The 22,938-nt window shown below is 40.6% G+C and overlaps 1 protein-coding gene across 1 annotated transcript in view; it reads right to left on the minus strand.

Moving 5' to 3' along the window:
* fbxl17 (F-box and leucine-rich repeat protein 17) overlaps positions 1-22,938 on the minus strand; it is a 214,710-nt gene that overhangs the window by 3,110 nt on the left and 188,662 nt on the right. Inside the window, exon 10 of the mRNA XM_044195885.1 lies at positions 15,062-15,204. Within this exon, the coding sequence (XP_044051820.1) occupies positions 15,062-15,204 (143 nt within the window). The remainder of the gene's footprint in view (positions 1-15,061; positions 15,205-22,938) is intronic.

Consider the following 22,938-nt stretch of genomic DNA (forward strand, 5'->3'; position numbering starts at 1 on the left):
AGCTAATAGCCACTCCCGCCAGTCTAACACTCTGTCAGACCATCACTAAGAGCCAAGAGTGAGAAAGCCTGAGAATCTGACAAAGAGCAGAGGCAGAGTAACCCTGGAGACCTTGAGGGGTTAACCGCAACCCACCCAGAACCAACCCCCGCCCACCCGCAAGCATGACACTTTCCAGGGGAAATGATGTATAAACACTCACACACATGTTGAGCACACAGTCATCCGTTGTTGCCAAACCGGTGACAAAGTGTTTCACAGTTTTCCCCAAGCTCATTGCCCGAGAGTCCTTTGGTTTCTGTGTTTTCTGGAAGAAAAGTCTAGCATGGTAAGAGTTCCCTGGCTCTTGCTCAGGTTATGATCTGTTTTGTCATTTTCTGTCTAATTCCTTCTTTCTGTTCATTGAACACAATTTCTTTAAGTGGCGCTATCAGCAATTCCTTGTCAAGTAGAGAAATTGTGAAAACAAATGGACAGATGGACAAAAAGATCGGCAGAGTCAGGATAAAACCAGCAGAATCAGAGAGAGAAAAAAGTGTGTTTAAGCGAATATACCACCAATGCCTCTTGGGTCACAGAAGGAAGATGGAAACTCTGCACAGCACAAGTGAATTCAATAAGACTAAAAGGCAACAACAGCCTGTTAGCTTTCCCTTTGATTGCCAAAGAAGAAACAGCGAGCTCGAGTTCGGGTTCTTGACGCCAACACACAGAGGCTTAACAGACTCTTTCAGGATACCGTCGATACAGGAAAAATAAAATAAAATCAAGACCACGGGGTCAAAGTCTTTCTTAGTTTCATATGTTTTTTGTCTTTCTGATCAGATGCTAAGCGAAAATTCTGAGAATAAGTGCCAAAAAACAGTCCAGCCTCAGGTCTCTCTCCAGTCAGTGTTGAAGAGAAAGACAACAGAGACTGGCAGAAGGCATTTCAATTTAAAATAATACTTGAAATAAAAATAGGTGCATTAAAACGGCAGGTAAGAGTGGAAATGAGAAAATTCCAGCAACACTTTCAGTACTGTGATCAATGATTTATTAGTAAAGCTGATGTATTAATAAAGCAGTGTTTCAGGATATTGCCTTAAAGAATTCACATTATTATTATAGATAATATCAGACAGTTTTACAAAACAAACTACCACATTCTCTCATGTACTGAAAAGATCAAGTGAACAGTAATGTTACCATACTGGCAAAAAACAGGAGACCTTTTGAATATTTTAATCTGACAGTTTATTCACACAGGGCATGAAAGAGGATATAATCTGAATCTCTGTGCCTTTTATACATGATTTCATGAGATTCACTGGATGGACCAAAAGTAACTTGTGGAGTGCATTTTATTATTACAATACGTGCATTTCCATCCACCTGTTTTTATGCACATTTGTGATTTGTACATAAAAAAACCTGAGTGGAAATTCAGAAAAGTCTAAATGTTGGTGTATCGATAAGAACAAAATGTGACAAAGTGCAATGGAAACAGACTTGGCGAATAAGTCATGACGTACATGAAATGTGACTCAAGCTTCCACTGATCCCCAAATTAATACATGAAACAAACAAAAAAGCACTATTTCCATCACTGTTTTCACATAATTTTTGTTCATTTTGAGGTTTGACTGGCACTGTTAATTATGTCATCTCGGTGCACCCTCCTCTTCTGCAATGCTTTAATGGCTGCCTATGATATTTTTGGGCAGAATTTTTTGTTAGGCTGAAAATGGTTATTTTTCAGGCTGTAAATTCATCCTTTTGACAAAACTGTTAAATAAATCCTGGCAAAGGCAACAAATCAAGTCCATTTTAATAATAAAACAGTGGTTCTCAGAAGCAAGGATTAATGCAGTTTATTCTTTCCCTCTTTTGGGATTTGACCCAGGTGTCTGACCACACCACTCTGTTAAATCATGAATTTAGAGCTTTTCATTGACTGTCTGGTCTGTCAACTCTTGGATCCTTTTCAACAAATTTAGCAACTGGCTCCAAATAGCGATCATTAGCTTTTATGTGATGTTGGATCACCCTCACACCTGGTTTTTCCTCTTTTCTTAATTATTTTTGGGGGACATTTAATGCCTTTATTAAGTAGCGGTAGTGGAGCAATGACAGGAAGCAAGGGAGAGAGAGAGATGCAACAAAGGTGCCTGGCCAGATTTGAACTAGAGATGTTGGTCAGCGTCTGAAGCCCTAAGCCACAGGGCCAACCCCACACCTGTTTTTCCCAGACAAACACCTGTGGTTTGCCTACAAAGACAGCCGCATGTTGCCTTCACAGAGGTCCAAAGCAGGAGCAGAAGAGCAGCTTAACCGAGGCCTCCAAAAGCTGCTACTACAGAGAAGTTAAGTTTGTTATGACATATGGCTAAGCCTCATTAGCGGATAAAATGACAAACCCTGATTGCCTTCATAACATATTATGCTATATTCTTGAAAAGAGAATGAAACATTGCCCAGCTCGTTAATCAGGGCTTAATTACAATTAAAACAGATCTAAAGAATAGACCTGTCAAACTGATGGGAGGCCATAACATTAATTAATGCTAATTTAGTGCAGCTCCACGGCACACACAAAATGGCTCCCAATCAAAACGCTGAATCATTTCCTAATTGCTGGTTGCGGCAACGCTAAATGTTTGAGTTGCAACAAGATCACTTTGATGGAAATCATGAAAAGACTAACTATTGCACTGACCTGTGCTGCTCTTGTTGATAAAAGTGTGTGCTGAAAAAAATACTTGCAAAACATTTGTTTTTTTATGTTGCTTTTTAACTTTTGAAATGTAATTACTGTCACAGACAACAGGCGTCAAATAACTGGAATTCAAACATCTTATTATGGCAGAGGCAAAAGCCAATCAAGATCGAAGAAAAAAATATATTTTACTATCAATAAAATCCAAGCCTGTATAAATTTTAAATGGTTACAACACAGCACAGAAACTCCTTGTGCCCGGTTTGAGATTTATTTTAATTCATTGGCATCTTGGAATGACATTTGCCTCCGTTCATTTTTTAAAACAACTTATTGCCGGTGGATAGAAAATCTTTTGACAGAGACATTTATACATCATAGCATCCATTAACTCTCCTCTACTGTATAAACAACCAGAGTTACTGTAAGTCTTTTCCAGCCTAAAAACAACAGCCTTCTGTAAAAGAAACCCTCTCCTAGCAAGTTCCCAGAATTCACAGCTACAATCCAGTTCTTTCCAGAATAAGGCTGTGTGCCCTTTGCATGGCTCTGTGTTATGTTGAATGAGATGTGATGACATCACCACACCTGCTTGGTATTTGCGGCTCAGAGCTGATGTTAGACATGAAGGTCAGACCAAATGCTGTGGGTAACTGGCTGGCAGAGAGGGGAGTCCTCTGGTTACAACAGTTGTGCCACTGACTTCTTAAAACCAGTGATTCAGCTGTTTCTTCTTCGAGTGAAATTTTGTTAGTGGGCAAAACTGTACTTAACGATAGTTTGCTGATAGGCAACATAAGCTTAAAAATGCTGTCAGAAAGTACTGGGGCCTCTGGTGACTGGAATGGTGCTTTAGATATATGGCTCTGGTAGGGAGTTCTAATCCAGTGTACTGTACTGTACAACCCCTCCTCCAAACCTGCTGCCAAGTCTGTAGGAGAGCCATATGATAGAGCAGATCGGTACTCACTGATGATTCTAATCTTTGAGAAGCATCTGGGAGCGCAGCCACAGCTATCTGGAGTGAAGCCTATACTTATGATATTTTCCCCCATTTTAACTTCAAAGATGCTGCCCTGTAGATCTAAGTGCGGTGTAATGCATGCTGACGGTAATGTGCCATTGTCAGGGTTTACAAGAGGGCGAGAGAGGAATGAGGGGAAAACAAAAAGATGTATGTCTGATAGGCTGTTCAGCAAAAAGCACCTTTTATTTGAACATGCTGTACAGTAAACGTGAATACTTTAAAGAGTTGTGTGTGTGAGTGCTTGTTGACAACCGCTCCTCTACTTTTACATGTGATGGTTGAAGGTAAGTGAAGGAAAGTTCCCGAGCTGACCCCTGCTCTCTCTTGGAGTGCTCTTATGTGCTCTCTTTCTTAACAGTGAGCTCTTTTTTTAAGACTGATCCTCTGATGCAAATGCACTCTATCACCACGTAAAGTATACATTTAACACAAGCGCTGGGCCTTCCTCTAGTGAGCAGCACAGTAAAACACGTCGTAAAGATGACTAATGCAGCAGCAGTTCACATTCTCAATGGGAATAAGAAGAACAGGGTCGTAAATCGATAATCAGATACACAAACACGAAGATGCATATCATATTAGACCGGCGTGGTGAGAACACCCTCTGAGTGCTCCTAGCAATCAAGGGAGGGAAATGGAATAAAGACAGAGGGAGAGAGTTTAGGAAATAGAAGGCTAAAAAATATGGCCTCCACTCCTTCTGAATATATCAAACTCACTGAACGCTGTACAGCAACAATGACCCTGGAAAAAGCAATAAAACACTGACTGTTGATTTTGAACAACTTCAGAACTGAATTTAAATGAATCTGCATGCAGATATAAGAAAACAAAGATATGTTCAATGGTCCTTTTTATAAGACTAAAAATTATTTCTTCCAATAAAAATGGCCCTATTTCTTTTTTATTTCCTCTGTGTTTTCATTACATTCAGCACAGGTCTGCAGGGTTCTTTTTTCTTTTTCTTCTTTCGCCCCATTTTCTTTGGCCATGTGGCAGCCATTGCTAGTCCCAGGCCCATAAAGAGAGACAAATACCCCCCGTTCCCTGTCTACTCCCATGTACAGAGTATATCAGTCAACTAGTAAATACATTTAGGGTAAATGTTTAAAAAGCTTATTTAGGCAGCAGAAGAATGCAGTGCATTAGGTCTTAGTAAAAGGCACCTTAAACAAGTCTGGATTTAAACAGGACAGATTTATAGCTTTCTTTAAACTGCTCAGAGGAAAAGGCCCGGCTGTAAAGTTTCTAAACGAGTAACTGGACAACTGAAAGATAGTTCTACGTCTCCAATAAGAGGTAGAGGAATGTATGGAAGAGAAACAAAATAACAAAGCAGAGGATTTCAGAAGTGTAGAGACAGAAAGAGGTCGCCACAAACTTATTCTGAAGGATTCAATATTTCTAAATGAACTACTGATGCATTGGCTTGGAAGCTTAAGGAATAGACTGCTCTTTACCGAGGAAAGCCTGAGCTCAAACATTTTGATTTAGTCTTAGAAAGCCAAGCGACCCTCACAGAAATCTGCAGTGCATGGCTCTGAATGTGCTTTTAAAAATCAGGTCAGGCACCGCTTGCGACAACTAAGGTCTGGTCCCGCTCACACACCCTCATCCCTGCACAATATCAGATAGCAGCAGAACTGAAAAGCAGGGTGTCAGTGCATACACTCACACACATGCACGCACGCACTCACAGAGGAATGGGGCTCAACAGAACAGGGTCAGGGAAAGAGGTTCTGAAGGCCAGGTTTGTAAACCCCACACTCCATCACGCGTGACAAAGGTAACTAAAGGAATGTGTACGAGGCTCAGCCCAATCCCTCTCTTTACATCGGCCTTCTTATCTCTGCAGACTGGAGGAAGACATTCCATAACTCAAGAGGCTTTCCACAATTTATTTGTTAGTCTTAGAAAAGAAAACACAGTAAAACACTATCACAAAAATAAAGCAAATTAAAATGGAAACTCATGAAAATCATGCTTCAAATCAAGTGCTATAAAAGGTAAAACATGCCAAACCATAGCTTGAAATGATGCTTTAATTATCTGGAGCAAAGAAAAAGCAGAAAAAGTCACCAGGATATGGGTGTAACCACAATTAACTTATGTCTTACAAATAAGATACAGTAAGTTGTTGAGATGATGAACTGTAAAGTTGACTGTCCGAGTTCACGACATTTTGGATTGGGTCCGATTATCCTTGGGTCTATTTTGGACATGACCATACTGTCCTCAAGTCCCTCTAAGGATATTTATATCTATTAATATTCTTTCACTGGTCTGTTTCAGATTGGGTCCAAAATTTTGGACCAAGGAATACCTTTACTCTAAGCTCTTTTACCATAAACAGTGCACCTGACAAATAGATATTAAATTGTAGTAAAAATAAATCTACTTGTTCAAGATATAACCTTAGCAGCGTTTAACTTTTCATCTACGTTATTTAAACTGATGGTATAGTAAAAAACACACAAAGAGAAACAGAGAGAGCACAGGAGAAAGAAAGAGACAGAGGTGTCATGACAGAGTAACAAGCACAGAGAGAGAACCAGAGATAGAGACAAAGATGGTGAGTTCATGTTCCTACTACAGGGACTATGTATTGTTGTTACTGGGAGGAGTACAATGAGATAATAACAGACCGGTTGAATGCCCTGTTAACTAAGACGACTTCTCCCTCTTCAAATGGCAAACAGCACAATGTAGTAAGGTAGGTAGACACACACACACACATACGTACACACACCCCTCCAGAAACTATAGGAAATTCCAGAGCGGCTTACTGGAGGTCAGACACAAGCTGAATTCCTTAAAGATAATCACAACAGAGCTACTGTGTTTAATTTTTTGCTTCGCATGACTCATGTTCTTCAGAATAAATAAAGAACAAGGACAGCTTGACCCTGTCCGTTCAAAGAACACCATGATACAAAATTCATAGTGACTCTTCAGAGCGAGGAGAGCTTGGATTAGATTTGTGGTCTGGTCAAAGTTACAAACAAGGCAGTGAGCAATACTCATTTGATCTCATCTGTAAGCCTAACATGTGAACACCACCTAGTGTAGAGTGATTATTCTGAATTAAGGCTTAATTCTGAATAATCAAATGAGAACACTGCAATTAAAGTCAAGCACTCCTGTATTTAAAAGTTCAACGAATAACATTGTGTACACATATTTCACCCGTTTGTTCTATTCACTGTCAGTACAAGAACAAATCTTGACAGGTATGATAAATCTGTAACTTTGTTTTCTGATATTTAGCTTGGGTGAAAATTGTTCTTTTTCTCAAATGTTCACTTAGCAGCCACAGGTCATAGGAACACTATTTCTGGCTACACACTTTTCCTTTGCAAAACTTGCATTTACATACATTGGCTACTCTGTTTCCAATCAATTATAAAGCTGGACATCAATCAGAAGCTTAATCAATCCCCCCCAAAAATTTCCCAAGCTCATCTGGATGTATTAAATTTGTACAGACATACCATCCAGGGAGGGGAGCTACATTGTCATTAGCATTAAATAGCTAATTCATCACCAACACTGTCAGACACTGTGCGTGCAGGCTAAAAATGGGCTGTGACCACCTGCTGTCTCTCTCAATGTCTGGGAGAAGTAAAGAAAAACACATTGAGCCAAATGTTAGTTATTACCCAAAACATATCAGGATTGGCAAGTCTGAGTATCCAGGCCACACTGAGTCTTGTCTACTGTCTGCCCATGACTCCATGAGATTATGGTGACCTCCATTGTGATGAGTAAACAGCATTGGATGAGGGAAGAAGAGGAGGAGGAGGGGGAGAAAAAGGGGGAAGGCTGAAAGACAAGACAGGGGGGCAACTTGAATGAACTAATTGAATGAACAAAAGATGTGAGTAGCATCCAAAATTCAAACAACCTTGGCTGTCCTTGCTTAGAGGAGGGTAAGGGAGGGAGAAACAGAGAGACAAAAAGAGGGAAGAGGGGTAAAAATAAAGTGAGGACAAGGTGGAGAGAAGGCAAAGAAATGCATGAGTGTGTATGTGAGTGTATGTGAGCCAGGTGAGGTCAGCTTTACGCGTGTGTGTCTGGCAGATTTTTGTTGAAGGGCAATTCTGAGATTCCCTTCAGATACTCAGTGAACTCTGTCAGTGTCTCACTTTATTTCACCCTCTCTCCTTCACTGTCCCTTGCTCCTGCCCTTTAGAAACAAGATGAAGGGATGATCAGGAGGCGGCTTCAGTTAAGACCGCCAATCAATACAGCTCTTCTGTGTAGGATGAGACTCCAAGATTACACTGAAAATCACAAATGGCAAATCACTCTTTCAAACTACTTTCTCGACTTGAACATTCAAGTCGGACCAAAGCTTGGAAAATAGGAACCAGAGAACCTGCCCATCTTACACTCGATGCTGTGCATGCAGTATCTTTCTCCTAATTCCCCTTCGCTTTAGAAACCTTTAAACTAAGGATCCCTGCCGTTCACAATAACAACACTCATCAAAGAAAGTTTTGCTGAACTCCCAAACTCTCATTTCCTAAACGAGAGTTAAAATGCCTCTTAACTCTTCACCATACTTCATCTTTGTTTTCCTCACTCCAAACCTCCAGGCCCTGAACAATTAGGCTCTTGTTTATGTCTGCAAATTGCTGTGCCGTGCCTATCTGTGTATAGTCCCCGGCAGCTAGATGCACCAGTGGAACGACCATATTGATTGGGATGACTGTTCTTTTAACAAGGTCTGTCTGGTTGCTCTATCTGGGGGTGCAGCAGTGCTCATACCTGTTCCCCGAACGCCGCTCCAGGTAATAGGAGCACACTTCAAAACTGCTTACACAAAACACTTTTTTTTGGGGGGGCATTTGTAAAAGGAATAGCCTGCATTCACTCTATTGTTTCCTTTTATCTAATTTTACTTTTATTTTCTCTTAGTTTCTGTCATTCGTTAAATAATTTTTTCATTCTTTTTTTCCTCAAGGCCACCCCTCGTTTTACTTTCTATTCTCCTCCCTCACCTCCTCCATTACTATGATAACTCTTACTCTCTCCACCAGCTGTCCCTGAAGGGGCCAGTAGCAGTCAGTGTCATTATTTTCCTAGTCCGGCTTCATGCTGACTATGTGAGTTTGCTCCCCTCTCTGTTTCGAAACCTGGACTGCCCATTTGTTTTCACTCTAATGAAGTAGTGGAAAAGAAGCAGGGGAAAAAAGAAGGTAGATGAGAAGAGAGAGATGAGGAGAGGGGGAAAGTAAAAAAGATGAGGGGAAAGGAGAGGAGGACAGAGACGAGAGAAGAGGGAAGGAGGGGGAATGGACAGGAGAAGACAGAGGATGAGAGGGACAAAGAGGTACACTTGAGCAAGCTGTGAAAACGCTTCTAATGAAAACATTCCAATGAGGCTGAATAAGATCTAAATCCCCGAAGTGATACATCAACAGAGAATGAAGCGTCACAAAGGGGCCAGGAGGGCCCATTATAGAAAACAGCAACTTAACACATAGAGGAGACATATGAAAACAGTGTCAAGATAAGAAGTGCAATGAGTTACACTGTTGGCAGTATAGTGTGTTTCTGCACAAATCAATCAAACTTACCGCTGGATCCCTGTCTCTCTGATTGGACACTTAATTTTGTGGTTAGCCAAAAAAGCTAGAAATGTTACAGCAATAGCATTTGGTGAATTTTGAGTTTGGCATGTTTTTGTGCGTTTGTGTTTCTGCGTCTCTGTGTCTGCCCAGTCCAAAGAGCAGAATGTTGTTGCTACATCGGTATAATTCTACTTGAAAATGACCTCTCTCGCCAAAGCACTGAATTTCACCACTTGAAAGCATAGCCTGGATTAATGCATAATGTTCCATTGTGATTGTGGCAGTGTAGAAAGATGAATTCCTCCCACAGAGAAGGCCTAACATTTAACAGTACTGGGGAGTCGGGCTTCTCTGAGACACACGCATGGACATATGCAGCACTGCCAAGCAAAAAGGATCCGTTTTTCAGAAGATTAAGGCACTTTTTTTCCTGGAGTCTTTCAGCTGAATACTTCAAAAGACTGGCACAGTGTCATAGCTGAGAGAGGAGAAAATGAATTGATTTGATTATTTTTGGGTGAGTTTGGATCAATCGCATTCTTTCCCCTCGTCAGAACGGGTTCGTTTGGCCCTGAGGGCTGAGGGGTGTAATCATTTGAGGCAGGCGGAGCACGCTATTTGCCCAGGCCTGGAGGGGTTCTGATTTCAATGCTCCATTATGAGCTGTGTTAACAGCAAATAACATAAATTCCTCTCAGAGAACACACACAGTTATACACAGCCACATCGCATTTGAGCACGTATAAACACACTGAGACACAAAGGAAATCCTTCAGACAGACGTGTAGGGAAGTAGAGAGGAAAGAAAAAAAGTCGCACACATTCCATACTATTACAAATATATATCGCCCAGCTACTGTAAGGAGAGTCTAAATAAGAAAATATCCTGACAATCAAATAGACTTCACTCAGATCTGTGCTTGTGCTAGGTCTGAGAAAAAAAAAACCCTCTTCATATCAGTCCAAATGGCAGTGGACACAAAATTCTGGCTGCCAGGCAGTAAAATGTATACAGTACGGAAGCATGTTTGTATAAACTGTGACGGAGGAAATCGATCCTTCACACTGCTCCACATGAGGAGAGCCAGATGGATCCTGTTAACAGTTCTTAAATGAATTCTACACTTTCTAAGTCCTGTGACATTCAGGGAAGCTGTTACATTAAAATTCCCAGCGTTTTGACAACTCCAAACAAATTTACACAGGCAGAGCTGCGCTGCTGAGGCAGAGAGCTGACTGGGCCGTCCACACTCTGTGTCAAGGTTATCACAAGACTGTATTTGTCTAAAACTGACAGGACCCACTATGAAATCTAAAACCACATCAGTTAGTGTGGGATGAAGATTTGTGTGTGTGTGGGGGGGAATTTATTTGACTTCTAATCCTAGCTGGGATTTTTTTTACCTATGTGTTGCAGTTATTTGTACGTAATTCCTGCAACATACACATCCTGAAGTCCTTGTAAGGGAAATATTAACGCTGGAGTATTTGCAATATGTCCAAAACACTGTCAACACACACGAGAAATAACTACGTGCCAAAGAAGACCACATTGCATATAACAATTTATTTTCGCAATTCAAAACATTCATGGTTGGTATGCTTAAGCAAAATTATTTCAAGTTGGGGCCACTTTAAATGGACAATAGTTGGTTAAAAGGTAAATATTGAGATGGTTCCTCAAGTGTGTAGATCCTGGGGCTGAGCTAAACAAATGGAGGTTCTTACGGGTCAAGCTAAGAGTGTTAGACCAATTAAAATCTATCAAGCTCAGTTATATGAAAATACCATCCAAATCTAATAGAGAAAACATTCTGCAGTAAAGCAGTTTTGCCTTGAATGCCCTCCTGTTCCTGTCTTATGTTTTATCATAGAATGTAAACTTCAATACAGTTCTTGAACAACCTAAGAGCACAGACGAAATATGTACTTCACTGAAGAAGTACTGCTGACCTTATATGCTCGTCACTCCTTCTATCAACAGTAGACTGAAGAAAGAAAAAGATGAACGGATGCATGGAGAATGCGCAGCTACACCTTGCACCTTATTTTAAACAATGGAAAATTGAATGAGATGAGGCATGAGGGAAAAAAATTCAAATGGATTTGTCAACATAAAGAAGAGAAGCTGTGGCTGAGAGAAATCTAAAGTTAAGTAATTTGCACATGACTTTCATTATGTGGGAACCTTGTGGAATTGAGAGTTATCCCTCAGCTTCTGTGTTTTCCCAGAACTGCATTAAGTGCAGAGATGAGATTAGTTTGCCAAGAGATTGAATTGGACATGCCTCCGGATTTTATTTCTGCGATACACAAATAAAGCATGATACAACATTGCTAGAGGCTGAAATGTTAAATGCAAACCAAAAGAAATCATGACCAAATTGAATGCACTGCCTATACTAAAAACAATTTTGCAAAGTACTTTAAAATATTGATTTGATTCATTTAAGAGACACAGCATGCAACACAGATTCCAACCACTGTGGAATGTAATTTTCACCATGCAGTGGTCAAAACACTTATAATTGGAGCACAAATTTCTGTGAAGCTATATTTCTTATGAAAACATATGTGTAATTTGATCCAATTTTTTTTTCTTTAGAAGTCACTTGACTTCCTGAAGCAAAGAGAGGAAGTGAAGCAGCAGTGTGGCTAAGGGGTTAAAGTGCCAACAATGACCCTGTCAAAGTGACCTTGATAAAGATATTGGACAGCCCCTAACTGCGAGTTGTTTTGGAGAGAAGTGTCAGCTACAGTAAAATACGTAAAAATTCAAATAAAACTTCATTTCAGACAGAAGCACTGATCTTTAGTTGGCGTTGGTTTAGCAATGGAAGAATCTCGAGAGGAGAGCAGGAGAGGCAGGAGGTTTGAGGGATGGAGGGGAGGAGAGAGATGAGAGTACGAGGTGAGGAGAAGGCAGAGCATGGTCACTGCTGCCCCTTGGCTGACTTGTAGATAATCACAATTCTCGTGGTCTGCCTCCGCCTCTCACATTTTTTACCTCTTTAACTCGCTCTGTAGCACTCATTTTTGCTGTGACCTCAGTAATAACAACTTATTTCTGTTTATTTGTTTCCCTCTGAGCAAACTTCATATTACCCCTATTCCTCTCTCTGTCTCCTCCTGAAATCTGACCTTATCTACTGTAACTCCCTTTCTCGCCTAACATAATCAAAAACAACAACAACATCAACAATAACAAAGAAAGTATCTGCCGTTGGCTGGTCTTTTTCCCCACACAAGCCTAACCAATCCTCACCAGTACTCCAGCCTCATTTGCAATGCTAAACACAATTTTAGAGACACGAAAGAGAGAAGACAGAGAAATGGGCGAAGGGGGCAAACATGCAGTGAATTAATTCTGTAATTCAGTGCTGGTAATGTACTTGACCTTGGAAACTGTCAAAAAAATCTCTCTGTTCGATTCACACTCCATTACTACTCTAATAGCACCAATTACAGCTTTATTTAGCTGTGTCATCCCCAAATTCCCCCTTCAGAGCAGAGGGAGAATAATTATTTATCTTTCCATCCTCCAGGCTAAATTATGAGTATGTATATCACATCTGAAGAGAGAGATGCATAGATAAATAAGGGCAGAGGGATGGGTGAATTTGCTCGTTGGGAGGGCAGGAGCATGAAAACATACGGTGGAGAGAAACTAAGCAAAATTGTTATTCCAGTAAAGATGTAGGTCATTCCAGAACAGATTTTTATTAGCATGGCTGTAGATATCGATTGTTGGGTCACTGAGTCGGCGAGGCAGGAGGGAACTAAATGAAAATGGAATCTAAGTGATCACCTGCTATGTAATGCAGTTACTCTTTATTACTCCTAGATAAATATGATAGATACACATTCATGTCTGCAATAACGTGAATTGAGTACACCGCTTCATCACTGAGACCTTACATATGGGGTCACTGTCAGACCCTCATATGTTTTAATTTTATTACAGTATAAATAGATAAATATGATACACTGATGTTCTTGTCGCGCTTAACGATCTCAGGGTAGGCATTTTTATCAGAGAAATCCATAGGGTCAACCACAAGGCCACGACACGCAGATATCACTGATTTTATAATGATGAAATAAAATGATGAGTTCCCAACCTGGTGAAAGGCCTTGACTATAAGTCAAAATCACTCCTCCCTCCTTTTCTTCCCTGCCAACTTCTACTTGCACTTTTTACTGCACAGCAGAGGCTTTTAAATTTGTTCAGCCCAAAACCCAAATGTAAAATCTTGCCTCAACGTGAAAACAAAAGGCTCATTAAAACATACTGTTACACTCACCATATGGAAGCCTACCAGTACTGGTATTATGGCCTGTGTTGTGTACCAGGTTACAGTACAAGACACCAGGCTGTGCAAGATCAGTACAGGCTAAAGTTTCTAGGTCAAGCCACCTGTTCACTTTCCCTTTCTTGTCTGCCCTCATCCCACTCATGTCAGACTGAATGATCCCCCCACTAAGTGGATGCATCTGTGTGGTAGGAGCTCCACTGAACCAATTGGAGAGGTGGGTGGAGTTGTTACCATGGCACTACAACTAAATGTGCCTCCATCAGGTTAGTGATTAGATGGGTAAGAGGCCAGATGAGAGTTTAAGCGTGACTTTGGAATCATCGTCCCTCAGACCCAGAGACATCTCCCAGTAGGTTTGAGAGGGGTCATTATGTCACTTTACTTCTGTTATCACCCAACCAACTGATTGAAACATGCATCACATAGACTGGGCACATACTGGGCACAGGCAGAGTGGCTTAGCTACTCCACATGCTCTCCTCTGGATACTTCTGAATTGGCCAGTTGCTCTAATCTGGGTCTTTTGAGGGTTCATGTGTATATGTTTGATTACGTCTCTGTGTTTGTACATGTGCATTAGAGTTGGGCAATAGATATATACCATAAGATGACAGAAATTTGTCAACTATCAGACATTTTTATATACCATTTATACCAAGGTAACTATCCCCTTATAGTATCTGGGTGTATTGGCCAAAATGGGCATTGTTGCACATTATTGAGCAGGACTGCTTTATGGCAATACTACATTTAAAGTATTTTTGCATTTGAATGTATTAATACAATAAGTTTACCTATTTTAATACGTATTATTCATCTTTTTTTCTGATAGCAAAAATATTGTATTATTGTGCAGTTCTACTTACAAGTTGTGTAATCAGACATATGCACAGGCATGCATACACATACCCATATACACAAATTAAGCACATTCAGAGCATCAAAAGGGGGGTTACAACTGTATTAAATAAAGTAGGGCTGCAACTAAGGATAATTATCATTAATCTGCCAATTATTTTTCCGAAAATGGTGCAAATGCCCATAATTTCCAAGAGTCCATGGTGATGTCTTGAAATTGCTTATTTTGTGTGACCAAGACTCCAAACTCCAAGGAGATTTGATTTACAATTCTATCAAACAAAAAAGCAACAAATCCTCACATTAGAGAAGATTATATTTTTGTTTAAAAAAGACTTTTAATTATCTGAATTCTTGCAGATTGGTTTTCTGTCAATCAGCAAATCAAATAATTGTTTCAGCTCTTAAGGTACAAAGGTTTTCATGTAGACAAAAAATCTCATACTGCAGATTTCCCCCAAATTTTTTTGCAGCACACATCACAAAAAAAATCTGATTTGCTATGTCTGAAAAAATCAGAAGCATCTTTTGAGAGCGCGCCACAGAAACCAGACAGCAGCAGACATTATGGGCTGAGCCTTGTTACCTTGTCACATCTCATGAGGCCCAGGTAGCGGAGGGACTTGCTGCTCTGAGCAATCTGTGTGGCTCCCTGGTCTGTGATGTCCTTACACCAGCCGGCATCCACAGTCTCTATGGTACTGCTGTACTGGCCTATGGCTATCAGAGCTGTGGACACAGGAGAAAGACAGAGGGGGGAGGAGGGAGGTGGGGAGAGAGGAGGGAGGGAGGGAGAGAAACAAGAAAAGGTGTTAGTTTGACAACCTTTCTCATGCAAATGTGGCATCGTCCTCCCAGAGAGACACACAGGAATTCGAGATGAAACCGGGGCAAGTCATCTGGCCAGCTGTGACACATAATTCCAATGTTTACACAACACCTTCAAAATACACATATACACACAGGGTAACATGCTGAAACACACACAATCTCGCACACACCCATGCTTGTTCAGACTGCTGCAGGATTCATCCATTAAAGTGTTGGCATGAGTCACAGCACTGAAAGGCAATGACATCGTGCCAGGGTAAAGTGTGATACCATGCCAGTGTATGATTTAATTCTGCTTGTGTGTGTGTGTGTGTGTGTGTGAACTTGTACTTGCTACATAGTGAGGACTAAAACATGTTTTTTACCTACACATTTACCAGGACATTTTTGGAAAGTGAGGACATTTTGGCCAGTCCTCACAACTTCAAAGGGCTGTTTGAAGACTTGGTTTTAAGGGTTAGGTTAGAATTAAGTTATGGTTAGGGTGAGGGTAAGGGTCAGGCATTTAGTTGTGATGGTTAGGGTAAGGGGCTAGGGAATGCATTATGTCAATGACGGTCCTCACAAAGATAGAAGGATGTGTGTGTGTGTGTTTATTGCTGCCAGGCCAGAAACATAGAGCCAGGGTAAAGAGTATCCACCGAAACAAGTATCTGTCAGTGTCTGGTGGCTTTGTTACACCTCAAAGCATGTGTGCATACATACCTTCACACACACACACACCATACCTCACCCACTGGTTCTTTTGATACGGTCTTAATTTTCTTTTTTTTTTTTTGCAGAGTACAAATTAAAATGTGCAGCTGACAAACAGGATGAGATTAAATCTTTTGTAATCCATCTCAAATAAAGACATACTCTGTTGCATTAACACACAAACACACACACAGAGGCACAACAATCTTCCTCATCAATCTTTGACCCATCAATTGTTGGGCAGATGGAGGAGACCTGTGCTCCACCAGTCGATTGATAGTGCTGCTCGGTGATCGATTGGCAGGGCCTGGGCTTTGTTCTCCACTCTCTCACAACCATCACTAATGAGAGTGGGAAGGGAGGTGGAGGTACGAGGGATGAGAGAAAGATGAAAGGAGGAGGGTAAGACAGAGAAAACCTTTGACAGCACCTTCAAATAGTTACTTAGCCCTGATGTTGTTTTCTCATTTGCAAAAATCAATTTCGCTTCAAACTTTTTTTTTTTTTTTACAAACAAGCTTGAGACTCAAACGTCTCCACTTCAATGAGGGAAAAATTAATCTTTACAAACTTTCTCGTATTGAATCTCTTCCTCTCTCCCTTTTTCACTTTTATCACCAGCACTTCTCAGAATACTTCCACATATTACCGTATTAAATATCATGCAATCACGAGTGTGTGCTTACATTGTGGAGCGGGAGCTTCTTCCCATGGGAGAAAGGAAATGAATAATCTTGTGCTTTTTGAATCAACTGCATGTATTTAACCTCCTTTCCTTCTGTTCAGCTGGAGCTATGTAATGTAGAGTCTCCTCTACACGCACACACACACACACACACACACACACACATACATACAAGAACCATCTTGTGCACAGTATGTAACATATGTAATATATAGCTTTGGGCACATGAAGCGCTCCACATGTGGTTCCTTTTGTACTTCAGCATGCTTTTGCATGCCATGCATAATGGCACATTATGGCTAAACAGGCAGTAACATGGCTTTGAAGCTGCAGAATGTTTCATGTAAAAGAGCACCATGGGGAAGAGGCTCCATCAGGCCAGATGGGTGAACAGCACACGGAGTAGCCATGTTGTTGACGAGCGGTGACCTGGCAAAGTATTCTAAAAATGGAAACACTTGTGTTTTGTGTGTATATGTGCTTGAGTGTGTGTGAGACTGGAAAGACGTCAAGCAGGTGAATGGCTCCCCATCCTGTTCCCCTGGTCATGTCCAATCACATGATCCCAAATTCGATTACCTGGGTTCAGACCACTCGTCTGATGTTAAGACACACATATTGCTGCTGTTAAAACCCCCTTGCAGAGCAATTGGGAGTTGTCTGAGGAACAGGGAGATCAAATAAAAGAGGAGCGCTTCATAGTTAACCCAACCAAACAACAGAACTCTCTCTACTGCCCCTTCCTCACTCCCAGTCCCTGTTTCTTCCCCTTCAACTTAACTTCTTTTAACCTGACAAAGTGAGGGGATAGAAGCAGACAGGTGCCTACCATGATGAATGCATAAGAAGTGCGAGTGAATACATTGTCCATGCATTTCCTGATTACTGCACTGCACTCACCAAAGCACACAACCTTCCTAATCTGAATTACTAATTTACAGGCTCGAAACTTCATAAAGAAAACATATGGCAGTTTGAGAAAGCTGCAAGGAGAAAGAGAAGAGCAAATAACACTAAACATCATTTTGTTAAACTCTCAAGTTGGTAAACTGGAGAGTCAGATAATGCCTTTGTCAGGACGAGCCAAGTGTTAGGCTGTTTAGACTTGTTTGGTACTCTATCAACAAGTTCATCTGGTCACCATTACAGTCTAATAGCCCTGTGTGTGCTCTGCTTCTCTCCCTCTTCCTTTGATCCTCCATCAGGAGACTGTAAACTCCAGCTACTGCCGGTGGCAAATGGAAATCATTGACTACTTTTGCAAAGGAGAAGAGCTTTCAGTGAAACCTTTTAACTACAGTCGAACAGTTTTGTTCACATTGTCAGAGATAGAGAGTGCAATTGGAGCTCAGTACCTTTGTATTGTAAGATAGTGGTGAAGCATCTGAGGCATTTTATTTATGTTGAAAACACTATAACCATACTATAATTTTGTTTGCATGAAAATACAATGGTACTGCAGTCTTCTCATTATGAAGTGAAACTGTAAGTGAAAAAAAACTGGTTCATCTTTGCATAGATACATATAAATACTTACACCCAGATGCACACAAAGCAATTTACACTGCTAAACAAATTCTTAGAACACCCTATATTTTCACACTTTTAGTTAAATATAAAGTAGTGTAATTGTAAATGTATTCAAAAAATACTTTTTCAGAGTATAAGCAGAGCTAGGTATCACAGAAATTAGAAAAAAATGTGCTTTTATTTTATTGGAAAACATTTGCCAGATGTTTTTCAAAAAGAGATCTTCCACTTACTTGAAGCCTTTTGATAGTATAATACACAGTGCTAATGATATTTTAGCATACATACATAATGTGCAAATTACCTGTGAGACTATCTTTCATTTGTTAGAGTAATGTTGGCTTGCCTTTAGAACCCTTTCAGGTGACATTTGCCTCCACTGATGACTGTTGGGTGTGTGAGATGTTTTCTAAGACCTAAATCTTTGTATAGTAAGTAATGGGACTCTTACAATAAATAGCACTCTGATGAAGACATGTCCACTGGAAATGTCAACCAAAACACAAAGACAGTGTTAGTCTCAGTTGTAAGTTAGATATACAGAATGCTGATGGCTACAGGTACCAACTTAAATCGATTAATACTTAGGCCTTACTTATTTAATTATATCAACATAATTTGAAATTTAATTTTTTTAAAATCATTAAACATTTCTTAATTTGCTTGATCAGGTAGTTGCTATTAACTGATAATTACATTGCTTGAAATTTAACCAAAATATTTTAAAATATAGGGTTTTCAAAAACTTTTGACTGACATTATATAAAGGACCATAGGAGCAGGAAATTGTCTTTCCTGACTGATAATGATTTTCTGTCCGAGAAATAGATGAAGTGATATGCAAGAGAAGTTAAGGTGAAAAAGAGGTGGAAGAGTCAGAGGAGCAAAGAGGGGAAAATCCCATTCTGGCAGCAGGAGCTGTGACTGAGTGGTGACTACACACTCACAGACGGTAATGAGGACACACTCTGCTGCCCTGCCTGAAAATGGCTTTAGGATCTGGCTCTCTCTCTCTCTCTGTGTATGTGTTTGTGTGTGTATACACTTCCCCTTTAGTGTGAAAAGAAGCAGAGAGAGACAGAGAATGACCTTAAATCCTGGATATCATTCATTTTGAGCATGGCACATTTCACCTGTCTTTTACCAAGTCTGTCATTTGGGGATAAAACTATGTCATCATACGAGAAACAGGTGGGGATTACATTTAAAACAAATTGCTTCAGTTTATTTAAGCAACTCCTGGGATTTGGGCCAACATATCTTCTTGTCAGTCAATCACCAAACAACAAATCAATCAACAGATCAATATAACTAGTGTCATGGACCATTTAGTGCCTTTAGGAATGGTATCCCTGTGTCAAAACCAGAGCCTGCAACTGCTCATGGCAGCATACCTTGCAATTCATTCACTAAGACCTTCCCAAATATTAGAATTTAAGTGTAAGGCACTATCATAGCTTTCAGTTAGGAACCATGGTAACAAATGTCAAGCAAAGGTGTATAACCGAGTAAAACCCTAAATCTCTAGTGTTCCATTAACTCCTACATTATCTCCAGACAGAGATTCATAACCTATTACTTTTCCATATCAGGCACAAGCTGTTATCAAACACCATAAATAGCAGATTTATCCAAACACAGGAGCGGTTCTAGGCTAAGGTAACCGCACTCCTAACAGCGGGGGCAGGAGTTGGTCAATCCTGTGATGACCGCAACGTGAGAAGAAACCTTCCTTAATCAGCTTATTCTCCTATCTCTATACCTGACCTCAGAGCTTCAGGGGTTAAGCATCTTTTACAGGCTTATTAGAGATTCACTTATTTCATTCTCCTAAATGATGGTGTGCCATTACTGCTATGTTATTGCTCTGAAGCCATCCCCATGCCTGTCTGCTGTAACCCTATACACCATATTTTAGTCGCTGATGAAGACTGCTTACGAAAGAAGTGACGGTATATGGTTAAGATTTACTGTGATGCAGTGTGTGCATGTGCGCAGAGTGTGTGCGTATAAATATGGCAGCAGGGACAACAGAAAAAGGCTTATTATGGCTGATGTATTCCAGAGAGCACAACTGTCATGTCTAATGTGAAAGACATTCACTCGGTTCTTTGTGTTATGTTTAAAAACTTGGCCTCAGCCTTGCCCTCTCCACTGTACTGTTGTATGCCCAAAACCAAAAGAAAACCCTTTTCACTTCTCATCCTTTTAAGTTGTGGAAGTTAAAAGGGATGCAAAAGCTATTTTTTAAGCGGATATTACCATGTATTTTTCCCCCCTCCAACTTTAGCCAATACACTTACCAATACTGGCATGTATTATTGCAAGAAAGAGGCCAAGTTCATTTCAATTTTGCTGTATTTTGTAACATTCCTGAAAAAAATTACATAAATGCCAACAGCAGTGCAATACTCAAAGATACACCTTTCATAACCAGGGTTGGGCAATGGGACAATATACACTGTTAAGATTATATAAATATGTCATGCCATCTGAGATTTTACCATACCATTTATACAGTATGATTGCTATCCCTTTAATATCTCTTGATGTATTAGGGTATGGTGGTCAATGTCGCAAATCAATTAGCAGGACTGCTTTGTGGCACTATTAGATTTTTATACAATAGTAACAGATATATACTGGATTCTTTCCATATTACCCACTCCTAATCATAACTGTATCAAAGTTTATTTTGCATGGTTGAACATGAAGGACTTTAATTGTGATGGCTGTGTATCGTTGACATGACAATGACTTGTGTACTGATTGTCAACATGAGCAGAAATGAAAAACTCTCTCACAGGAGTGTGTTTACATGCATGTAAATATACATGCATGAACACACATACATCATTCAAAAGTGTAAAAACTGTGTAAGGCGACCCGGCGACCTCAATAAGCACCATGTGGATGTCACTTAACTCCTCTGCTGCCTGTCTGATCTGGCCAAGCGTTGGCCTCACAGTCTGATTGATTAACACACTATGCTCATCTTTAAAGTACCCAGCCAAACTGACTGGGGTCACACAGAGTGCAAAACTAATACAGTAAACAACCAACATACCAAATAAAGCACTTGAAACACACGCGCACTGGAGGCGTAAGACAAGAGAGGGACTGTTGCTTTGGCCTGTGGTGAGCTGAGAATTAAAAGCTGTGAGAACTAGAGGGAACTGGAGAAGACATGCAGACAATCCCTCAATTTAGAGAGGGAAAAACTCTGCTGGGCTGCGGACATGAACGTGAACTTGATGTAACAAAAACTGAGTTGTATCTTCCAAGCCAGATACAAATATGTGGATATAAAGATAAATTAAGAGAAAAGGGAATAGCAAAGAGGAGAAAGAGAAAACGAGAGTGGCAGAGGTTCTATGAGGTGATGTCCTTTGCCCTGACATTTTGGGCAAACGCAATCAAAGGCCAGGGGAACTGAAATGAGCCAGGCTCTGTAGAAAGACACAGGAGAGAGGAGGAACAGATTGAGTGCGACACAAGAAGGGGGGAGAGCACTTTATGGCGGGACATGCTCAATCTGGGAAATTAATTAGCCAGAGGGCAGGGAGAAGGCACTGTGCCCTCTTGTGTGTGTGAGCAACGAGGGCATAGGCATTTTCCCAATCAGCCTCTGATCTGATGTAAACCAGCTGACACATACCATTTTGTAGCAGCGTGTGCTTGTATGGTTTTATGTGCTTTTGGGGGTGTGTGTGTGTGTGTGTGTGTGTGTGTGTGTGTGTGTGTGTGTGTGTGTGTGTGAGTGTGTGTGTGTGAGTGTGAGTGTGAGAGAGAGAGAGAGAGAGAGAGAGAGAGAGAGAGAGAGAGAGAGAGAGAGAGAGAGAGAGAGAGAGTTAGTGAGTGAGTGAGAGGCAACCAGCAGACTCTGAAATGTTTAAGTGGTGATGTAGAGACAGTACAACAAAAAAGTGACTTTGATGTTTTATGGTGGTCTAGCATCTGAAAATAATACACTTAAACACACACACACAGACTGTTTTAGTGGTTGATGTGCGATAACCTTGTGGAGGGGATGTGGAGTTTGGAGAGGAAGATTGGAAAGGTGAGTGAGTGACAGCCAGAGAGAGGGAGACATAGAGAGGAAGAGTGATGGGCAAGGACAGATAGACAGAGTGAAGGGGTGATAAGGAGAGATGGAGCTATCACAGAGGTGACCTACAACAGGCTTTCCTTCACCACTGAGAACAAGCACTCGTCACCAATTCACACACACATGCACAGGACAATGGGACACTTAACACATTGGCATTATTCATCAGGACTTAATTAGGTTAAGATAAGAGCAGTACATTTTGGTCCAGTAAAAGAGAATTTAATGAATACATTTCGAGAATGAGTTCCAACAGGATGCACTCACAATTCAAATACTTAATAATAATACTAATTCAAATAATAAACTTAATCATAATGTAATTGCCATGCACAGATGTTGTCAAAAGGGAGAAATTTAAAAATGTTGGCACAGGATGTAAAAAACTTTTGGTCGCTGAACATAATCCAGGGTTTTGCAGAATCATCCTATATTGATGTCTGGCGATTTGGTTGATGCTGGATAAACAATTTACTTGCTTTAGGTGCTGGCTTGTGACTGTTGGTTGTCACTAGATCAGCAGAATAAATCTGGATGGAGTACCACTGCTGAAATACCCTTGAGCAAGGCCCTTAACACCCAGCTGTTCCAGTGAAGCTGCCCAGGTGTGAAC

The sequence above is a fragment of the Siniperca chuatsi genome, linkage group LG5, assembly GCF_020085105.1.
Source record: "Siniperca chuatsi isolate FFG_IHB_CAS linkage group LG5, ASM2008510v1, whole genome shotgun sequence".
NCBI classification, from domain to species: Eukaryota; Metazoa; Chordata; class Actinopteri; order Centrarchiformes; family Sinipercidae; genus Siniperca; species Siniperca chuatsi.